Raw genomic sequence first — 20,360 nt, 5'->3', positions numbered from 1 at the left:
CTTTCCCCCTTAATTTCTATCTTAATGACTAGTTTGCTTTCTATATATTATTGTATTTGTTTACATGTTTAGTCTTTCTTTTTCTAGAACATAAGCTTCATGAGTGCAGGAACTTGTCTGTCTTGTCTCTGTTTGTCCAGCACCTGGGACAGAGATCAGCATAGACCAGATGCCCTGTAATTGTGTGTTGAACAAACACAGACCTACCATTGTTGACTTTTTCTTCTTCACAACATATTTCCTTATCAAGGCAGTTTCTTATTTATAATTTGTCTCCCAAAGGGGAATTTATATTGTGCTTTTTAAAATTAGAATGTGGTTTTTGTAGAAGCAACCTTTCAAAAACTTGTGTTTCCAATGGAGTCTTTGGAATCCTATGCAGCAGCACATAAAACTGTCATTCATGCTTTAAAAACTGAGTGGATAGATAGCATATGGCCCTGCTGCATATGTACAGGATTTTAGTTATATAGTCTCTCTATCCCTCACCCAGGTTCTGTAATGGGCTGAGGGAGATACAGTCAGGTGACCCCCAAGTCTGGAACATACACGTGTGGTTGTAGAAACAAGTGATGGCAAACACGACTTGCGGTGAGAGGGAGGAAGGAAATCGAGCAGGAGACTACCTGGTACCTGTGGGGCCCAAGCAGGAAAGCACCTTACTTTTCTTAGTAATGTGGGTGCCCTGTGGCTTCCGGGCTTCATTAACCTTCCTTCCATCATGTCACAAGGATGTGCCCCCTTGTGCTGTTTTGGGATCATTTCCAAAGCTTATCGCTCCTGGAGGCTGGGAAGCCAAATGGTCAGGGCATGCTTGAATAGAGGGGGCTTTTCCCACAGGTTTTCTAATCTGTCTGAGAAGGGGACAACAGGCCAACCCTGGGATGGAATAATAAAGGGGTAAATGGCAGCCAAACCAGGCAACCTGCCCCCAGCTTCCCTGGGAGGGACTCCCTAGTCAAGGTTCCTTCACAGCCAGGCCAGCTTTCCTCAGGCAGAGGCATCAGGGACCTCCCCCTCTCCCAGGCGTCCTCTATTCCGAGGTCCAGGAGTGTGGCCCCTGGAGGAAGGGTTCTCCCCTCCCCCTCAGCGGCCAGGAGGAACCCTGGAATGAAGGCCATTCCCCACTGCAAACAGAAGCCCAGGCCTCAGCGATCTCTTCCTGCGTGTGACTCCGCAAAATCCTGTGCTTGTCCGCTGAGCCGTTTCCACCCTGAGGTCCAGCATTTTCCACCCCCACCACGTGCCCTGAGGCTGCTCTCGCCCTTTCTCCGCCCTCTCCCCCACTCCAGGTGCCTGACGGGGGCTGAGTTTCCACTTTCTCCTGGTCCGGGCCCTTCCAGCGGGTTCTGGTGAGAAGTGGAGAGGACGGCTCGGGCTCTGGCGCGCACGCCTTCATTGTCTTTCCCCAGGCCCCGCTGCTTTGCCTTCCACTGTTCGCCAAGGAAACTGCGGCCAGCGGATGGCTGAGGACCAGGAGGGCCAGCTGCCCTTCCCCCCGCCCCCCACTGCCCTCACCGTGCAGCTTGACAGCCACAGCTGCCCAGGGTGTGCAGCGGAGGGGACAAGGTGACTTAGAACAAGCCTCACTAGCCACAGGGTTCCCACATTCACTCCCGGTGTGACGGCTGCCGGCTTTAGTTTGTTTTCTGGCTAATTTGCATGCCTAGCTGTGAGGAGTGCACACATTTCTTTTAAACTACAGAAGAAAAAAGCTGACACTAGCCGCCAGTAAATCTAGACAGCCGGATAAGCAGTTTGCCTGAAACCGAGGTCGTCACCACACTGAAAATGACAGATATGCTGGGCGGTTGCCAGCACACCCCAGAGAACTCCAGGATGGGCCCCCAGACCCAGGAATACCAATATCCCCCTCAGAGGGTGGGAATTTTGTTTCGCTCTCTCTATTTTAAGTCAGGAAACAGTCTAATAAACGGTTAAATGGATTTGCTAGAAAATATTTAAGTCTAAGGCGACAGTTTCCAAATTCCCCGCAGAGACTGGACACAAGGGAACATCGGCAGCCAAGCCTGTTATTAAGAAGGTCACAAGATGCCATCTGTTACCGTGTGCTCTTTACTGTTCAAGCATAACATCAAGCAGGAGGTGGCTGCAATTGCTTCTGCCCGTGAACTTAAAAGGTAGCACGTTGGTGGGCACTACAGTCGCTTTAGTGGGCTTGTGTGAACAAACCACGTGTCTGCCTACGGCATGGGCCGGGGTCACAAGGCGAGATGATGAGAGAAGACGAAGCATTGATTTGAGGTCTTTCCTTGGTTATGGCTCAAATGTGATTTGCGATGCTGCCGGCCGATTTTCCTAATTTTATTTCTGCCTTGTTTTAGCCAACTGTAAAATATAATAGCGTTCCTTCTTTACCTATAATTGTGAAATTAAGGCAGAGAAATGAATGCTTTGTCTTTTATTCCGAACTTAAATCATTTGTTTTAATCCGTAGAAAAGTTGAAGGGATAGTGCAATCAATATTTGCCAACTCTCACTTAGATTCATCAATTTGAACATTTTGCCATATTTGTTAACATGGAGCTTTATCTCAGTCTCTCTCTATTGATACTTGCATATGCTTCTTTGCTGAACGATCGAGCATAAATTACAGACATCGTAACAGTATGTCCTCAAATACTTCAGCCTGTGCCTCCTACGAGTAAGAATGTTCTTTTACAAAACCATAATACTATTATCACACTTAAGAAACTCCATAGTGATAGAATAAACGTTTTTAAACCTAATATACAGATCACTAAACGCCTTATTCTTAAAAATCTGTCGGGAAAAGATTTTCTCTGTCATCTATCCCAGTGGTTAGCAGCTCTTTCTTTAAGATACCTCATATTTTTGAGGCAGTTTGAAAAGTCTGATGAAAGCTCTGAGCCCTGTCTGCAGAAAGATATCCACGAAGACACCTCTACAAGCCAACAGTGCACATGTCTAAGTTCCCTCCAGGTGTCCATGGACTGTAGGTTAAATGTTGTTCATCTTTGATCAAAATTCTCCTCTTTCGTGTACATACAATTTAGGACCACAGTACTCAGAAAGGTTAAGAATGGTTTGTCTTCACTTTCCAACATTATGTTTTATGTTCATGCGGCTTCATTTCTAGAAACTCAAAGTTTCAAGCAACTCAGAGATGGGTAGGTAGGAAATCGTATTATTCCCAATCTATGAAAAGGATACCGAATCACAAACACAGCTAAGACTTGTACTATGAAATATACCCAGTAGGCAGATTAAATGATTAGAGGATGAATACTAGACAAATACTCCCAAACTTGAGTTTCCCTGATTTTGAAAGGGCTGATGCTCACTAACCCACACTTGCTTTCTTGACAATCTGCTTTGAAAAACCAAGTACCTGTAGCATTCCGTCAGTAAGGGCCTAATACATAAAGGTGAAATTTGTTCATAGTTACTATAATTGTTATTTTCATCAACAAAGTCACCCGGTTTGGTTGCGGTTCTAGGACTAGGATGTGGAAGCTGGCAGGTAGATGCACACAAGCAAACTAGGGTAACATTAAATGTCCTTAATTGAAAGGCCAGCTGAAACTGCCAAGGTCAAGTGGCTCTATTTTGTCAACTGTGAACTCACAAGGAAAAGAATCATTAGCTAACCATACTTCAACATATGTGAGCTTGTTGGTGTTCCTCTCCATAAACAGACTAAAGAAAATGAGAGACATTTCTAGCTCAGTTAGAAAAATGATCAATTTTGGCCAAAAGTTGGACATAAATGTGTAAATCCCTCGTGTAGTGGTCTAGCAAAAATTCTAATGCCTCTTTACTCCCTATAATCCACCAAATGCCTCAGTATTACTTTCTGTAAAACTTTAATATTATAGTATCATATTTACTAATTAATGATTATCTCATAATTCTTGAAAGGAAAGATGACCCCCCCAAAAAAACTAGTTAGAGCCTTAGGCAGTCCTATGGGATTTATTAGAGCTTTGAAAGGCTAAGGATTCATAGCCAATGAAATAATCAGAGCTAATTGTGCAAGATAAGCTTCTTACCTATCTGCTTTTACTATAGGTGTGAAAAGGTGGGTCTTTCTTGAATTTAGCTAAATAATTGTTGAACTCTTTATTTGACTTTAGCTTAAGATATCTCATTTTAAAAAGTATCAGCATAAAATAGCATAAGTAACAAAGAATATTTGCTAAAGGCTATTTCTTATGTCTCTCCTTTCACTCATCCCTAATGACCAGACCCCAGCATATTATGCAAACGAGATCCTCTTTTTCTTTATTGATCAATTTTTATTTTTTAATCGAATTAATTTTTTTTATTATTTTTAAAATAAAAATACACCTGATAACATGATGAGTTATTAGGGAAATGCAAATTAAAATCACGATGAGATATGACTTCACATCCATAAGAATAGCTATAATCACAAAGACAGACAGTGATAAACGTTGGTGAGGATGTGGAGAAACGAACCTTCATTCACTGGTGGGAATGTAATATGGTACGGCCACTTTGGAAAACACGTTAACAGTTTCCTAAAAGTGAAATAAATTTACCATAGGATCCAACAATTCATACCTAGGTATTTATCCAAGAGAAATGAAAACATATGTCTACACAAAGATTTATGCATGAATGTTCACTGCAGCGTTATCCATAAGAGCCACATTGAAAATAACCCTTATGTCTGTTGGCTGGTAAGTGTGTAACAAAATATGGTATATTTATACAATGGGATACGACTCATCAATAGAAAGGAAAAAATACTAAAGCAGCTGCCAGATGGACAAACCTCAAAAACATCATGATAAGTAAAAGAAGTCAGACATAAAAGATCACATAATGTACAATTCCATTTATATGAAGTGTCCAGTAAAGGCAAATATATAAAAAAAAGTGGGTTAGTGGTTTTCTGGGACTAGAGGTCGGAGAAGAGATTTTCCATAAATGGGCATGAGGGATCTTATTGGGATAATGAAAATGCTCTAAAATTAGATTATGTATTATGGTGATGGTTGCATAACTTGATAAATTTACTTGAACTCATTGAACTGTACATTTAAAGTGGGTTGATTTTATGGTATGTAACTTTTGCCCCAATAAAATTGTTAAAAAATACACCAGATCTTCTTCAGACATATAAAAATTTATAGCCTTAGAATTTCGGCATGGTTTGGTTCCTCTGATTTTAAGAGCATAAGCTGTGTATCATAAAAGAATGTTCCAGGCAGAAAAATGTTTACCTTGACTTCTGGTTTCTGATTCTGCATGTAAGGAGCCTGGAAGTCACCATTCTGTCCTAATAGGCAGAAAGCTGAATAGGCTAAAAAATCAATAGCTCTTCTTGGATCCTTAAGAGAGGAATGGACACAGGGCCAATCACTGCCCCCCAAATTGGAGAGGCAGACATTCAAATACGGGGCATCGCAGCTTACCCAAGCAGAGACCCAGCAGTGGGAACCACCATAGCAACCAGTGTCAGGGGTGCAATATCTCAACTGTAATTGACAAACTGCCAGAGGCACAAGGCAGACAAGCCTAGGAATTAACAACTCCAGGGGACCCAGGCATATTGGCATCCCTACAGTATTATAAGATTTATCTTCAAGAGCTCAACCAGGATCCCATAGTAGACATCAGGGGAAAATCCCCTCCGTGTTTCTGGCAGAGGGAGAGGAAAAGAAAAGATTTTGAAACACTCCGAACACTGTGTTCTTAATAAGGAGAAACTAGTTAACCAGAAATTAGTCTGCCGGGGCGTAATTCCCCTTCTCCTGGGTCGGTTAGGCTAACCAGAAATTAGCCTAACCAACCCAGGAGGAGGGGAATTACCCACCTCAAACCCACCCCAGCCACCCCGTTCCACCTAAGCAGGGGAAGAACAACCTCAGAAACACCGGTGAAGTTCACAGTCCAGAGACCTAACACAGGCCTACTTCAGAAAAACCTCCGAGGAAGCTCAAGGACATCTGAAACTAACTTATTCTGATAACTGTTTTTATTATAGGCTCTTATAATTTCCATGTCTCCTTAGCTGTTATCAGTACTGTTTTCTTTTTAAAATAGAATTGAAATGTGTACCATTAAAAAATTTTACCCAGCCCCCACCAAAAACTCCAGGGTGTCTACTAGAAATTAGCATTTAGTCAGTTTCATCTTAACCTAACTCTTTCCTGTTGGTCAGATTCTAAAGGGAAATAAGTGCTATGTGTACAATTTGTTGGTACAGCTTAATTGGAAGTGTAAGAAATTTTACCCTAACACTGGTTTTCTCTTTTTTGTTTGCACACAGGTCTATTCCCTCACATAACCAGTTCCTTTAAAAAATCAGTTGATGTCAAGCACAGAGTGGTAAGTCCAACCTTTCTCAGCAGTCATTTCCAGGTGGAGAGCCTAAATGACTGCACGCCACTGCTCCCAGGGGAGAGGTAGCGTCAGGCTCCCGTGAGCCTCTGGTCACCACATTGTCATCAACTGATCAATACGGAAATTTGTGTTCTGTGTGTTTCTGTTTAAAGACACTTTATTTAATATGTTTTGTCGATTCATTACCATTGAACTTACAGTCAACAGCACTGTAACTCATGCCTACGTGAAGATTATCTAACACACGTATTTTTTCCATAAAACACATCAGTCTTCTCGTGCTGAGGAACACGAGACAGCACATCAGCACTACACGTGGGGGCCATTTTAAGCAATGAAATCGCTAACAAAAAGCATAAAAATGCAGAAAATGGGACACTTGTTTACCGTATGAGAGTTGCAAGAAGCAGCAGCAAAGAGTCCTCTTGTTCAGCCTCGACTGAGAACGTGCATGTCAGGGGACTCAAACTGTTCACCACTCTGTGCGTGTCCTTGAATGACCTCAGAAGTGTGAATGTTGTCTTTGGGTTACAAATAAATTTTAGCGAGTAGGCAAATTCACAAATATGGAATCCACGAATAATGAGGGTGGATGGTTTCATTTCCTTTGCACATTTTTCTATTAGTATTTAGCTTTCTTATGATTTGTCTAAGTTATTTGCATATTAGGATAGTACTCTTTTGCCCATCCTATTTTATCAACATTTCCCCCAATTTATCTTTCCATTTTACTGTTAGAATCTGTTATCACAGTGGCTTTGGGCAGCAGTATCAAAGTGCCTTTTGGATGGGGAGGACAACGCTGCGGAAGGAATCTTGTTAAGTTTCTGTCGTTGTGAAGGTGGTCAGTATTTACCTTTATCTCTCCTTTTCACAGGCACACCAAATTCTGTCTGCTGATTTTTCTCCAGCACCTCCAGATTATGAAAAACCATGTAAGTCCCATCGAAGCTACCACTTTATATCCATGTTCTGCATTTGCCCGAATTAAGGTCTTCATTCGATATTTTCATCCCTTCCAGAGCCTTTGGCATTTCTGCCTCCTTCCTCCTTCGAGTCCCTTTTTACTTCGCGTCCCTTTTTACTTCATTGTACCTCTGCCAGCCGTGAGGAGAGTAGGACGCAGAAATAAAAGCAGGGGGGAATCCCACAGGAGACCTCCGCCAGGGGCAGCTCTGGAATCGGAGCCCATGTGAGAAGGTTGTGGTGGTGGCAGAGCTTGGGGGCGGGGCGGGGCGAGCAGTGTGTACGAGAGGGATTGGAACTGTTGATTCGACATCAGTTTAGGACTATCCGTTAATTTCATTTGTTCATTCTAGTGTAGACTCTGTTCATCACGAGCACTTACATAGTGCCTGTCTGTCTCTTCGTGTTAGATGTGAGAATTAAAAAGCCAGCCTTTGAGAAACTGATGAGCTGTAATCGACGAAGGACAGATTACCTGAGGCGTGTAAGAATCTTTTTACTTGTCACCCAGCAGTGGATCCCTGGGGTAGCGTCAGTAAGTGTGTGTGGTGTGGCAGTGAGGGTGTCGGCATGTGTGTTTAGAGTGGGTGTGAAAGTAATCCCTAATTTACAGTCAAGTGACAAATAGAAAAGTAGACTGTTCTGATAAGCAGGCCTCCTTGAAGCATTGTGAATATTTCTTGTCTGGAGCTTTCCAGGTGTTTCGGAAACAAGTCTCGAAAGGGGACTGGAATTTCTCTTGTACCGTCCAAATTTTCATGAGTGGTATCAGTGATTTGCTGGATTCTGCCTCTTGCAGAAAAGGCAGTTTGTTTTCAGTCAGACTGTCCTGCCTTCTGGGGACCCACCCTGGGTGCCTAGTGTCCTGGTCCCACTTTGCTCATGTGGCTGTTCTGTCATTTAACATCTACTGTCCCCGTGGCCCCTGACATGGCCCTCCAGAGCAGGGGCTCTGTTTTGCTTGACCAGACTTTCTCAAAACTCAGTAATTTTTAACAAGATGTTAAAACAGGACTGTTTATGTCCCAAAATTCTGGCAGAGACTCCTAGAGAATGAGTTGAAAGTATAAAAACTGCTTTCTGCACATACACCATGCTGACTTCACCTCATTAATACAAATGTTACAACTATTTTTGCTATCTTATTGCTTTTGTTTGTTAATATTTCTCTAAATTGACCTAAAACAACAACTGAGACTTACCTTAAGTAATTATATTTGCAATACCGTGGGTTGGGTATGTTAGTTATGTGTATTAGGAAAAAAAAATCTGACTGTTAAAATAAAAAATGTTATTCGAGTACCACCTAACATGATCACAAGAACCACCAGTTATAGATAGATATCACTCTGGAAAATGCTAGTCTATGAGCACCAACTAGCTAATCTGATAAATTTAGCTAATGGGACGGGGTTGGATGGCCCACCTCCGTCCTCAGGTCTATTTAATGGTGGCCTTCCAGAAATAGTGCATTTTTCTTGATTTTTCTGCTGTAGGACCTGGTAACTTTCCTATGGAGCATGTCAAGCATGGGAAGGCAGTGCAGTGGCAGGCTGTGTGGGGAGTTATTCGGGGGGCATTTGCAGCTGGGCAGTTTCCACTGAAAATTAGAGTGTGTGGGCAGCCAGGGTCCTCCCTTCACTGGAGGGTTGGTGCGTGCTTCTAGGAAGGGTAGACAGTTTCCTGAAAGTGTATTTACTGCAGGCTGGACTCCTGGGAGTTGCCTGGGAGAATTATTAACTGTTGTTAGATAAATAAATCCCTCTTGCCGCATGGAGCTGTACCCGTGCCAAGCGATCCCACTGCCAGTGTCCGCAGCTGTTCTGGGGAACAGTTGCCTTTCTCTCTGAGGTGCTTCCCCGACCCCCTCCCCTAAAGTGAATTCTCTATGTCACAGTAGCCTCTTTTAAGTCAACAACTCCCAACAAATTAGCGACCATTACATACTGCTCTTCTTTTTATGGTGCGACCACAGACTAAAAGTATACACACATCTCCCCGCACCACACAATTCATACGGGGCACTTTTTTTTTTTTGGAAATATTGGGCCTAGAGTTCTGACCAAGAAGTAAATTGTGACTTTTTATTAAATAAGGCAAAATTTTAATTTGTTTTTATAGATGCTATATTTCAGTGGAAGAGAATAAGCACTGAGATGTAAAACATACCAATTCTTGCATTGGAGTCAAGTAGGGACTGAATGAAATTTATAACCATCATCAACAATATTTTCACTTTAAAGTGATCTGTTTGGTGTCTAATGCCTTTGGTAATCGACTTCTAAGTATTTATATTTCTGGGCCTTATTTTCAAGAAGTTTATGATGTTAAACTGAAAGCAGAGAAAGTTATCACACCCAGCAATGTCAGGACTAAAGGAATGGTTGGAAAGATGGACAAGACTCTTGTGGCTTAAGGGTGGTCAGGGGGCAGCAGAGAAGCAGTGGGTGATCTAATCAGTGGCTCCAAGACTCCTCGCTTTTATTTTTTTCTCTCCTGCTGATTGATCTGGCCCTCCTGACAGAGACAGGATAGGTGAACTAGGAAGATTAAAGCAGGTGGAAGAAAATGCAGGAACAATCCCAGCTCCAGCTCATGAATGATGTCTGGCCATTTCGTTTCCAGTTTTGTGCAAAAAAAAAAAAAAAAAGTAACCTTTGCGGTAGGGCAAGCCCTGACAACCAGGCCATTTTTCTCCAGCTTCCGGAACACTATAATTCTGCGAGCAAGGTTGGCTCATCTGAAGACTCAGATGCTGATCAATACTACGTTTATAGTCTGGGAGGACCGTTAGAGCCATTTAGCTGAGTCGGAAAACGAAGCCACAAAGCTGGAAGCCTGGAGTTTGTTTAATTGACGACTTTGAGGTATGAGAGGGCCCGGGAATCTGTGGACTTTGGCAGGCTGGCTTTCTTGGACACTTCCCTGGGCTTCAAAAGCCTTCATCCTTCAAGTTTTGTTCTCTTTAATTGGAAGAGGGGACAGAAGTTATCGTTCTAGCACTTATTAAATTTTCCTTTAAAATAACTACTTGGAACCACACATCTCTGCAAGAATCACAGAAATGGTGGTGCGTCCCCGACAGCTGTGGGCTCCACAGTCAAAGAGTCAGTCCCTTCCATCTGGGAGTCCGGCCGGGGCGGGGCGCAGCGCAAGGGCGTGAGAAAGACTTTTTTGTATTCAGAGCAATGGTCCCGCGCATCACTAGCCAGGTTGTCCTGCGCCCGAGGCGCCGCTGGGAAGAAAATTGGCCCTGGCCATCTGGCGGGCGGGGTGGGGGGGGCGACACGAGTCGCGGCTGGAGCGGGAGCTTGGGGACAGGAAAGTCGCGGCCTTTCACGCCTCATCTCTCTTGGGAGGGGCCGAGTCCCCCCCAGGCCCCGCCCAAGACCCGCCCCTTCCACGACCCCGCCCCTGCCCTGGTCTTCCTCTCCCCACTTCCCTTCTCCGTTCGCCTCCCTGCTTCCCTGCAGGTCCTACTCCTTCTCCCTCCAAGATCCTCCCCCTGTCGTGTGCACAACCCTCCTCCTCTCCCTCACTTCCCTCTGCATCCCTTCTTCCCCTACCTTCCCCCTCCCACGATCCACTCCCCCGACCTTCCGCCCCCGCCCGTGCGCAGCGCGCTGGAGGGCGGGCTCTGGCGCACAGACCCTGCGCGCGGGAAAGGACCCCGCCGCGGTCCGGGGCAGCCCAGGGCCCCAGCAGCTGCTCGTCCTAGGAGAAGAGGCAGGACCACACGTGGTCACGAAAGTAGCCGCCTCCAGCCCCTTCTTCCTCCCCACCCCTGCTCCATTTACTCTCGTTTACTAAGACTGACCTTTATATGATTTCTGTTGAATTGAAAAGGTAATTAAAAGTAACATCATCACCCTCCCCCAGCAAAGGGGGCGAGGGTGGTGGAAAACCCTGCTAGTGGTTGCTTTTGTTCTTTAGCCCAGGTTAGGCTAAATACATTCCCAGCAAGCCATCTGGTCTCATTCCCGAGATCCCTTCGTACGGTTTCCATTAAGCTCGCCAAACTGTGCATTGAAAATGCAGCCCTGGAGCCACTCCGGGCTTTAGCCCTGGCCAGTGTCAGCTAGAGACGCTCAGGCCTCTTTTAAAGTTCTGAGTCTAGTACCCAGTGGTCCTGGCCTTACGCTGTAATGAATATGCTTTACTACGAGAAATGTCTCCGTGTTAATGATTATTATTCACTCATGCAGGATGTTTTTTAAAACTGTATGTAAGGCTTAACTTATTAGAATTCTGTTTCAATTCTTAAAAATATGTTAACAGCTTTGCAGATGATTTTACAAAATAACCTGGCCACAGAAATTCAATTTGACCACCGCATTTGTGTGCTTGGGTCTGTACCTCTCCGCTTGCTGTCCCCCATTCCTTTAACACCCCCACCCCCACCCCAAAGGCAAAAAACAAATGTGAGCTTGTGGGAAAATATTCCCTTACTCTTGGGTTGGGGTTTGTGGTCCAAGGTTCTTAGAAGCATAGAGTGCTATAACTGGAAAGTTCCTCAGAATTCATCAAAAATAAGTCTGTCCATTAATTGAAACTCAGAAGGTTTGGGGCTTAGGGGAGGTCACATGGCTTATGAGTAAAGTACTAACTCTTTCAGCGCTGTGGTCTAGACATCAAATGTTCCATCACAGACAGCAACGAGGAAGGACTGTGATCACACTCAGCTCTGTTGTGACACATCGCCTCTCTCCAGCCCTTTACTCTGCAGGCCCCTCTCTGACTTACTGTAGGTCCTGCCTATTTGGGGATTTATAGCCTTTCTTCCTTCCCCTCATTTAGGCTTCACTCCTTTCTTTCTCTTTTTCTTTCCTTTCTATCCCCAACCCCACCCAAGCCCCAACCATGAGATTTTATTTGGCTTTTTAAAATGAAACCAGGTGCTGCATAAAACAAGAGCAGAGTAATAACAAGGAAAGACTATCCAACGCCTAAGGAATGTGCTGAGTTTTATGACTCAAGCTGTCCTGGCAAGGAACTCTGACTTACATGGAGAGGTGGGTGGCACGGAGCACAGACCATACATGGCAGCCTGGCCTTCCCAGATAGGTTGGTCAAGGCAGCCTGTGACTCACTTGACAAAACCAAAGACTCTGTTCCTTGTGGAACAAGACTTCTGGAGGCTAGAGCCAAAGGATCATCAATGTTTCCCCACAGGCCAGTTCAGCCAGACATAGCAGGGGCCACCCCGAGGTTTGGAGGGGAAGGGATCCTGGGCAGAAGGCCATCCCCAGGAAAGAAACAGGCTCCACCTGCCAGGGTTTTTGGTGCATTTAAGAGATGAATAGCGTGTGAGCTGCAAAATGACAGGAAAATTAGCATGTATTGTTGTAGAGACAATGGCTTGCAAGCTCCAGGTGGCAGGATTGCCCCGGAGGTGTTTGCTCTTTGCAGCAGTGTGCGGTGAAGAGTATGGGATAAGCTGGTCCCAGGCTGGAGGGTTTTCTGGGGTGCCATCTCTAGCACGATCAGAAGTAACTAAGAACAGGAGTGGCGGACTTTACATAAACACCCTGCTAGAGAGACACCCAGGCACACATCCTCACATTCTGAGAATTCTTTTCAAATGGCCACAGTAACGGGGTGAGGTGTACATTTTTTCCGTTACTAAGAGACAGGCCGAGAGAGCTGGGAGCACTAAGGAGAATTTCTTAACAGAGGTGGTGGGAGGGGCCTGCACTTTGATGACAAGGATCTGTTTGTGGGCCCTTCATTACGCAGGCCTGAGCTGAGACTGATAGAGCTTTTGGTTTCGACCCCCCACCCCCAACCCCCAGAAGGCTGTCACTTTCTGAATGAGAATGAACCTTGACTAGCATAAATGAGATCTCCGGGCAGCAGTCTCATTGAATGGGGCTTTATTTTTCCTTTTCTTCTTTTTTTTCCTTGTCCTCTCTATAGAATACGCATGGAAAAGCTACGGTGACTATTCCATAATTTCAGGAAGAGCTCTGCTTAACTTTTTCATTAAAGTCTACTTACCTGGAAAAATAAAGTCCTTTAAGGACCATGACTTCATAAATATTTATAGCGTGAACAGGCGTCACTCTGGTTCTGCAGGAGAATGGGCTCATTCAGCTTTATTTATGATGTGACACTCGGATGAGTGACATCCGTCATCTGGGTCGGCCCTACACTCTGTTCCACTGAAGGATGTTTATGGAGTGATGATGCCTGCAAATAGTTGCTATATTTAGTCTCTCTCCTTCCCTAACCCCCTCTTAGCCTTTTTAACTCCCCAAACCAGCAAAAAGCCAAGCTTACGGTCTAGGGAAGATTTGAACCCTAACGACAAGGCACAGGATCTTGAACAAGTAAGTGCTGTAGGAGCAGTTGACGAGTGGAGAGGCAATTAGAGTGGGAACAAGGACTTATTATAGCATTTATACGCTAAGGTGGTGGTTTCGTTGGGCCTGTGTCTAGCAGGCGAGGGCTCTCGGCCGGGCAGGAGGGGTTTTGACAGGTGATGGGTGCAGGCCTGAGTGAAGAATGCAGATGGATATTTATGCAGGGAGCTTTCTCTGGACAGGATCTCAGATCTGTCACTGTGCCCCCTGGGGTTCTGGGGGCAGAGCCCGGTGGGAGCTCTGTGACCTCAGCTGGGTCCAGGTTTCTGGTGTAACCCAAGGTTGTCCACTCTCAGCCACACCTTGCCCTTGGCTGGGGGACAGCAGCTGCCCTCCATCAGCTGTGGAGGGGGGAGGGCCACCTCTGGCTTCCAACTTTACAGCTGCCCATGCCCTGACCTAGGCATTCCAGGCTGGACTTGGGCCCGCTTCAGGGCTCAGTGCTCGCCCCTGATCAGCTTGGCCTCCTATTGTTTATCCTGAGAAAGGCCAGGTCTTGGCACAGGGGTCTGAAGTGTTGCCAGCATTTTATTTTTAGAGACAAGAAAATGTTTGTTTTTTGGCAGCTGTTCTTCTTTTTTTTTTTTTGGCACACATCGGGATGGCGTAAAAAAGTTCAAGTGAGAGATTCCAAGCCCCGAATTCACGGCATATGACAGAGGCCACACTGCCATGAACCTCCCAACAGAAGCCTCTGCAGGGCCTACGAGCTGGCATTAGCGGGCTTCTCGCTGCTGCCCACCTGGCAGCAAGGCCTCTAGTCCGCAGCCCTCGCAGCCTGGACATCTAATGGGTCCCTCTTCAGTGAGTCAGCCGGTCTGAAGTCTTATAGTTCTTACCTCCATTCATCTCCTTCTCTCTCACTTCATAGTCTAGTCCAACTCCGTAAGCAGAGAAAGAAAAACAGTCTGCTAAAGCGGAAGTTCACCACCCTTCCTCAGACCCACTGCCATTGTCATCGCGATGCCTGGTGCATGGCAGCCACCTTCCATGGCAGGAAGTGCACTGCTACACTCAGGGAGTGCGTTTCCACGTTCTATTGGAATATTATTTGTCCCCAGCATGGCCCCTCTTCAAACATATTTTTTGCAGGTCCTGTGATTTTGGCTGCCGACAATGTATCTGAAAGCATTTTGTATATGGTAATGACATATTATGCAAAGGGAAAATGGAATGGAAATAAAAGCAAAAAAGTAAATTGTTTTCTACCTTCTCAATCTTTTTAAAAATTACATTTTAATGACAAATATAAAACACGAAGTCTTTCTCCTTTGCTGCTCGATCGATTACCTTTTGGATTCATTTTCTTCATGTTGGCGTACATCCTCTGGTAGGTTTTCTTTTCTCTGTGAGACAGTGTCTGTGGAGAATACATTTTTTGAGGGCTTATGTGTCTGAGAATTTATTTTAATCTCTCTTGAGCTTGGTTTGTTACAGAACTCGACGTTCAAATTTACTTTTCCTAAGCATTTCTAATCGATCGTTCCATTATTTTCTTGAAACTACCATTGATGTGAATCTCACTCCTTTGTAGGTAATCTGTCTGTATCTATCGTCCCTTTTAGGATTGTCTTTTTTGAGAATTTTATCATGCAGTCTCTAAGTGTGAGTTTATTTTAAAATTTTATCCTCCTTGGCACTGATAGGCTCTTTCAGTTTGAGGACTCAGGTCTTTCTTTAGTTCTAGGATGCAGAGTGGTGAGGAAAAAACCAAAAAGGTTAAATAGAGCTATATAATAAAGTGCTGAAGGGGAGAGAAAGGGACGGTGTGGTCTGAGTGTGGGGAAGAATTTTAAGGAGTTCTAGAGAGACGGGGAGAAGATGAGGTTTGGAGGAATTCATTGCCAATAAGGTGAGGAAAATGCCCTAAGGAGATTTTGAAGATCTTTGGCTATACATTAAGAATGCGTTCCTCTTTGGTGTTTTATGGAGAGGCTAAGACTTGAATTGCTGTTAATTACATTTTTTTTTTTTTCTGTTGGATGCTTTTTCTGTGATTTGATGTTTAGACTGAAACACAAGACTGCCTGGACTTAATATGAGTTATAGAGACGATTATTATTATTTTAATTATTAATCAAATATCTTTCACTATGTCTCTCTCTCTCTCTCCTCTCTTACCTTCCCCTACCCTGTCCAGGCGTCAGTTTCTGATTTTATATAACAAGGAAATATAATTACATGCTCTAAAGTCCTGCCGTTTCTTTATACCTCTCAGTTGCTCCCTCTTACTCATCTTTTATCTACTTACCTAATTCTTTGTTATAGTTAACAGCATATATAAGAAGCATAGGCAAATAGTTTGTCCACTCATTTCTGTAATCTGTCACCACACAAGCTGTCACAAATAGATTTGGACAGAGAAGACAGCACAGTGACCAAGCTTATAGCAGGTCAGGACTCTTGGCTCAAGGTCCGGTATTTGAAGCTGTGCCCTCCTCCCCAGATGCCGCACTCTAGACTGAGGACTCAATCCATAGATTCTCTTGGAACCATTGGAGTTGACATGTGGCACAGAGGAGAGAGATTTGGGGAAGCTCAACCCACAATAGCATCTCTGAGCAAATGAAGGCAGAAGATGCAAACGAAATGAAGTTATTCATCTTGAAACATCATTGAATCGGTTTTTATTTTATCATGTGCACGTATTACCTTTTTAAAAGTGTGAAAAATAGTTACTAAACTTTTAAAAGTATGAGGAATATAGGAGCAATCATTGAGGATCCAAATTTTCCTAGATTTGGGTTGTATAAAAAAGTTCTAGTCTTCCACTTCTAATATACACATTAAAGTGTTTGATTTGAAGAGATAGTAAACATATACAGCCTGTATAATCCAAATTATTCTCCTAACTAAATGGTAATTAAGGCTTGAGTAACTGCAGCCCCAACAGTCCTGACAAACACTGAGCTCCTGGTTGATAGATGCTGTTATTCTCACCAGAGTTTGAGACATGCCTGAGCAAGTAGGAACACAGTATATCATATTAATATGGTTTTGATGTGTGATGTGGCCCTTTTCAGATGACTCTATACATAGTGATTGAACTTTGGTAGATGGATGTCTGATGGTCTTGAATAAGGCCAAGATGGAGATGAACTCTTGAGTAATGACAGCCTACTGAGGTCAAGCTTTCCTGGTCTCCCCTCATCCGGACTCACAGATTCGTTCCATAGATTCTGTACATCCATTTATTGGAGTCGATGTGTAACATACAGGAGATTTGGGATAGGCTCAAACACAGAACTGATATTCAGGCCACCATAGCATCTCTGAGCAAATGGAGGCAGCAGATGCAAACAGAATGAAGTCCAGGAGTCCTCTGAAAATGCAGGGCAGCCAGGTGAAAAGAGTTCACTGGGATCCTCAAAGGATTCAGGCACCTTTTCAAGTCGTGTCAGCATTTCTTCTTTTCTAGAATGCAAGATTTTCTGTAACCAGTGCTCTATCCATCTCCAGAGAGGGTGGCGTGCTTTCCAAATGGTGTATGTCCCTGCCTTTCTGCAAAAAGTGTCACAGTGTGAGGTTTTTAAAACTGCATTCTATATATATGATGAACCCTTTCCTTGGACACCAAATTCCAGAAGGGTATTTACAGATAAATGCATGGAGCCTTGATTGTTTAACATAAAAGCTGGAGGGAAGATGAAGGAAGATGTAGGAAATCTAAAGACTTAGATTTTAGAAATTAAAATTAATAATTTCAAGATGCTGTATTTTCAATTATGCTGTATTTTCAATTTTTGGTTAATCTGTAATCGATTGTGGCTCCTAAGTCTTTAGATTTCCTACATCTTCCTTCATCTTCCCTCCAGCTTTTATGTTAAACAATCAAGGCTCCATGCATTTATCTGTAAATACCCTTCTGGAATTTGGTGTCCAAGGAAAGGGTTCATTTTTAAAGACAGAGATTTGGAAATCATAACCACCCCTTGTTTTGAAATTTTAGATTTTCATATAACAGCATTTGCAAAAGCAGGCCCACCTCTAGAGAAACATGTGACAAGTATCTAGCAGCTGTCATTACTGCAAAGTACTCCCCTCAAAACCCTTAAATTTTCACTTCCTCTGGATTTTCTGCCCGGTATGACACATACACTTTGTTTCTCAAAGTATGGTCTGCGAGGCTCTGCCAGATGGTCTCCTTCAGAATAAATGCTCTCAATATGATAATGTTTATATTTGTGTTTCTGGCATAAATTAAGAACTTTCTCATGCTATTTAATAAAAAGCAGATTATTTCATTTCTATCTCATAAGACCCAGTAGCTTTCTTTCCTTTATGTCTGATGAGGGTTGTTTTTTTCCCTTTTGGTGAGGTGACAGCAAGCATGCGCAGGACAACTGAGCTGCAGCTCTTTTTCCCGGCCGAGGTGGTGTGCCCCCTAGAAAGGTTTGACAGCCATTGTTAGCACCAAGGTCAGGTTTGCAGTGTATCAGAAAGGGCCGGTCAGGGTAGCCCGAGACCAGTACTCCAACATAAACAGCCTCTTTTAAGCTTCCAGATTTACCCCCTAGGCCTAATATTCTGAAATTTGGTGACTGAGTCTGTGCCCTCTGCCCATATCCAGCGTGCTCTTTTAGAAGCCTATCATATTCCCTTCTTAAGCCTTCGTCTTTCCACACTGGAATCCTTATTTTATAATTCTGGCCACAGTGTAAGGGCGGTGGTGACTTTCTATCCCTTGACCCCTTTTTTTTTTTTTTTTTTTGCAAATCTCTAGACTCTTATATTTGGGAGAAGTGCTACTGAATTTTATCCAATGTAGCCCATTTCTTGCGGATGGCTTTGGCTAAAGAAATGGGTCCAGGCAGACAGCAATCACAGGGATGGTGTGATGGCAGACTGAGGTGCTTCAAAGGATGAGTTATACCAAAAGGGACATGGAAAACTGGCTTGGAGTGTGGCTGGGGATTGTAATGGTGGCAACTTGTGCTTCTCCTGTTGGTAGGAATGTGAAGTAGGAATGGGACAAGATTAGATTTCCCTGTGAGGAAAGGGGAGGTTTGGCATCTTTTGGCAAGTGCTAGGTCAGCATGATTTATTTTCCTCGCGCTATCAAACTTAATACAAGAATAGACTTTTCTCCTTGTCACCAGCTCCTCACCATCAATTCATTCTTTAACCAATCGGTATTTGGTTTCCACCCCCAACCTGTCACTGAAACTGGATCTTTGAAGATCACCAAGGACCATCAAATTGGTACAGGCTCTGAGATTCAACCTCACCCTACTCATCCTTCTGTATAGTTCCTCATGAAAGCCAATTCCTTGGCCTCTCCTAACAATGTCAACCTTGTCTATGGCTCAGTCTCCTATGTTGCCTCCTCCTCCTTCTCCATTAAAGTTGGCATCTCCCAAGGTCCTGTCTTTGGTGCCTTTGTTGCTGTCATTGTTGCTGTTGCCACCACGGTGTTATCACTCTATCTATCCCATTGGCTCCCCATGTCACCTTCGTGTCTATAGGTCTGATCACAAACTTTCTTCTGAACTCAGGAATGAATTTTTCACAGTCCTTTCTACACAAGCATGCCCTGTTCGGACAGGAAACTATTGTGAGACACCTGGCAAGGATGCTAAAGACCTGCACCAGGATGTTAAGAGTCAAAGACAAGATAGATTTATAAAGTACATGGCAGATGAAATAAACAGGGCTCTGGTGGATTAGAAAGACAGGAAGACAAAGGAGGCGAGACAGAGGGGGCAAAGTTGAGCCTAATTTTTGTAGCCTGGGTAACTTGAAGGATGGGTATGCCTTTACTGAGCTAAGGAATACGTGGTTAAGGGGCAGATCTGAGGGAGAAGATGATGGTTTCACTTTAGATATTTTGAACATACCACATTTCTGCCTTTTTTGTCTTTTGAATCTTCCTTTAGTAGCGCTGCTAGAATTATCTTCCTAAAACACAGGTCGGATCATGCCATGCTCCTCCTCAAAATTTTTCTTAGCTCTTATTAACTACAGAGTAGTTTAGACGTTCAGTCTCCTTAACAAGGAATTCGGAGCCCTACACACAAGCTGGCTTTGTTTGGTTTTATTATAATCCTCTAGCACAACAGAACCCACCATGCAATTTCTCACCTTCTTGCCTTTTCTCAAGCTGTTCTCTCAATCTGGAATGCCTGCCCCACTTTTTCTGCCTGTGAAGATCTTACTTCACCTTTAGATTGCAGTTTGCATGCTACACCCCCATAAAGCCTCCCCTCACCCTGTTGGAATTGGTAGCTCTTTATTCAGTATTTCCAAAGCAATTTATGTGTATTTTTCCTGGTATCATAATGCATCTATTTAAACGCATGTTCTGTTGGTGGTTAAACTCCTTCGAGCTAGGAAATGAGTCTTATGTATTTCCATTTCTTACAAGCCACTAGCACATGACTTTCCGCGTATTTGTCACTCATTAAATAATGAATGGGAAGCAGACAGTGAGGAATTGGTCAAGGTTAGAGTGGAAGGGGAGTCTGTGAGGGAGAAGCGATTGGTAGGATGGGCTTGAATTTGTTTTAGAATATGGCCAACTGGGATGGAAATTTTGGATTGTGAAGAATAAGTGGAGAATAATAATGAGGGAGGCATTGGATTGTGGGTAATGTGAAGGGCTCATTTTTAAAGACAGGATTCTGTGACACAAAATCATGCATGTATACAATTTAGCCTCTTTCACAGGCAGACAAG

The 20,360-nt window shown here is 43.8% G+C and overlaps 2 protein-coding genes across 2 annotated transcripts in view; both read left to right on the top strand.

The window, feature by feature from the left end:
* The window catches only part of MMAA (methylmalonic aciduria (cobalamin deficiency) cblA type), a 45,627-nt gene extending 39,285 nt beyond the window's left edge, over nucleotides 1–6,342 (top strand). The window contains exon 8 of the mRNA XM_025042953.1: nucleotides 6,284–6,342. The gene's annotated coding sequence lies outside the window, so the exon portion shown is untranslated. The remainder of the gene's footprint in view (nucleotides 1–6,283) is intronic.
* CUNH4orf51 (chromosome unknown C4orf51 homolog) lies at nucleotides 3,490–10,562 on the top strand. The gene is made up of 5 exons (XM_025042369.1): nucleotides 3,490–3,505; nucleotides 6,284–6,342; nucleotides 7,235–7,292; nucleotides 7,734–7,807; nucleotides 10,024–10,562. Exons 1-5 carry the CDS (start codon nucleotides 3,490–3,492, stop codon nucleotides 10,129–10,131), a joined length of 315 nt encoding a protein of 104 aa, XP_024898137.1. The 3' UTR covers nucleotides 10,132–10,562.
* Nucleotides 10,563–20,360: the final 9,798 nt, after the last annotated feature.

Source organism: Pteropus alecto, unplaced genomic scaffold, assembly GCF_000325575.1.
Source record: "Pteropus alecto unplaced genomic scaffold, ASM32557v1 scaffold50, whole genome shotgun sequence".
Taxonomy (NCBI): Eukaryota; Metazoa; Chordata; class Mammalia; order Chiroptera; family Pteropodidae; genus Pteropus; species Pteropus alecto.
The sequence above is the reverse complement of the archived record's forward strand: the minus strand, read 5'-3'. Positions and strand labels throughout refer to the sequence as shown.

Bases quoted from the DNA above. Each gene is read 5' to 3' on its own strand.
- CUNH4orf51 (XM_025042369.1), top strand. The intron at 7,293-7,733 runs GTAAGTCCCATC...TCTTCGTGTTAG, and splicing joins TCCAGATTATGAAAAACCAT to ATGTGAGAATTAAAAAGCCA. The intron at 7,808-10,023 runs GTAAGAATCTTT...ATTTTTCTCCAG, and splicing joins GGACAGATTACCTGAGGCGT to CTTCCGGAACACTATAATTC.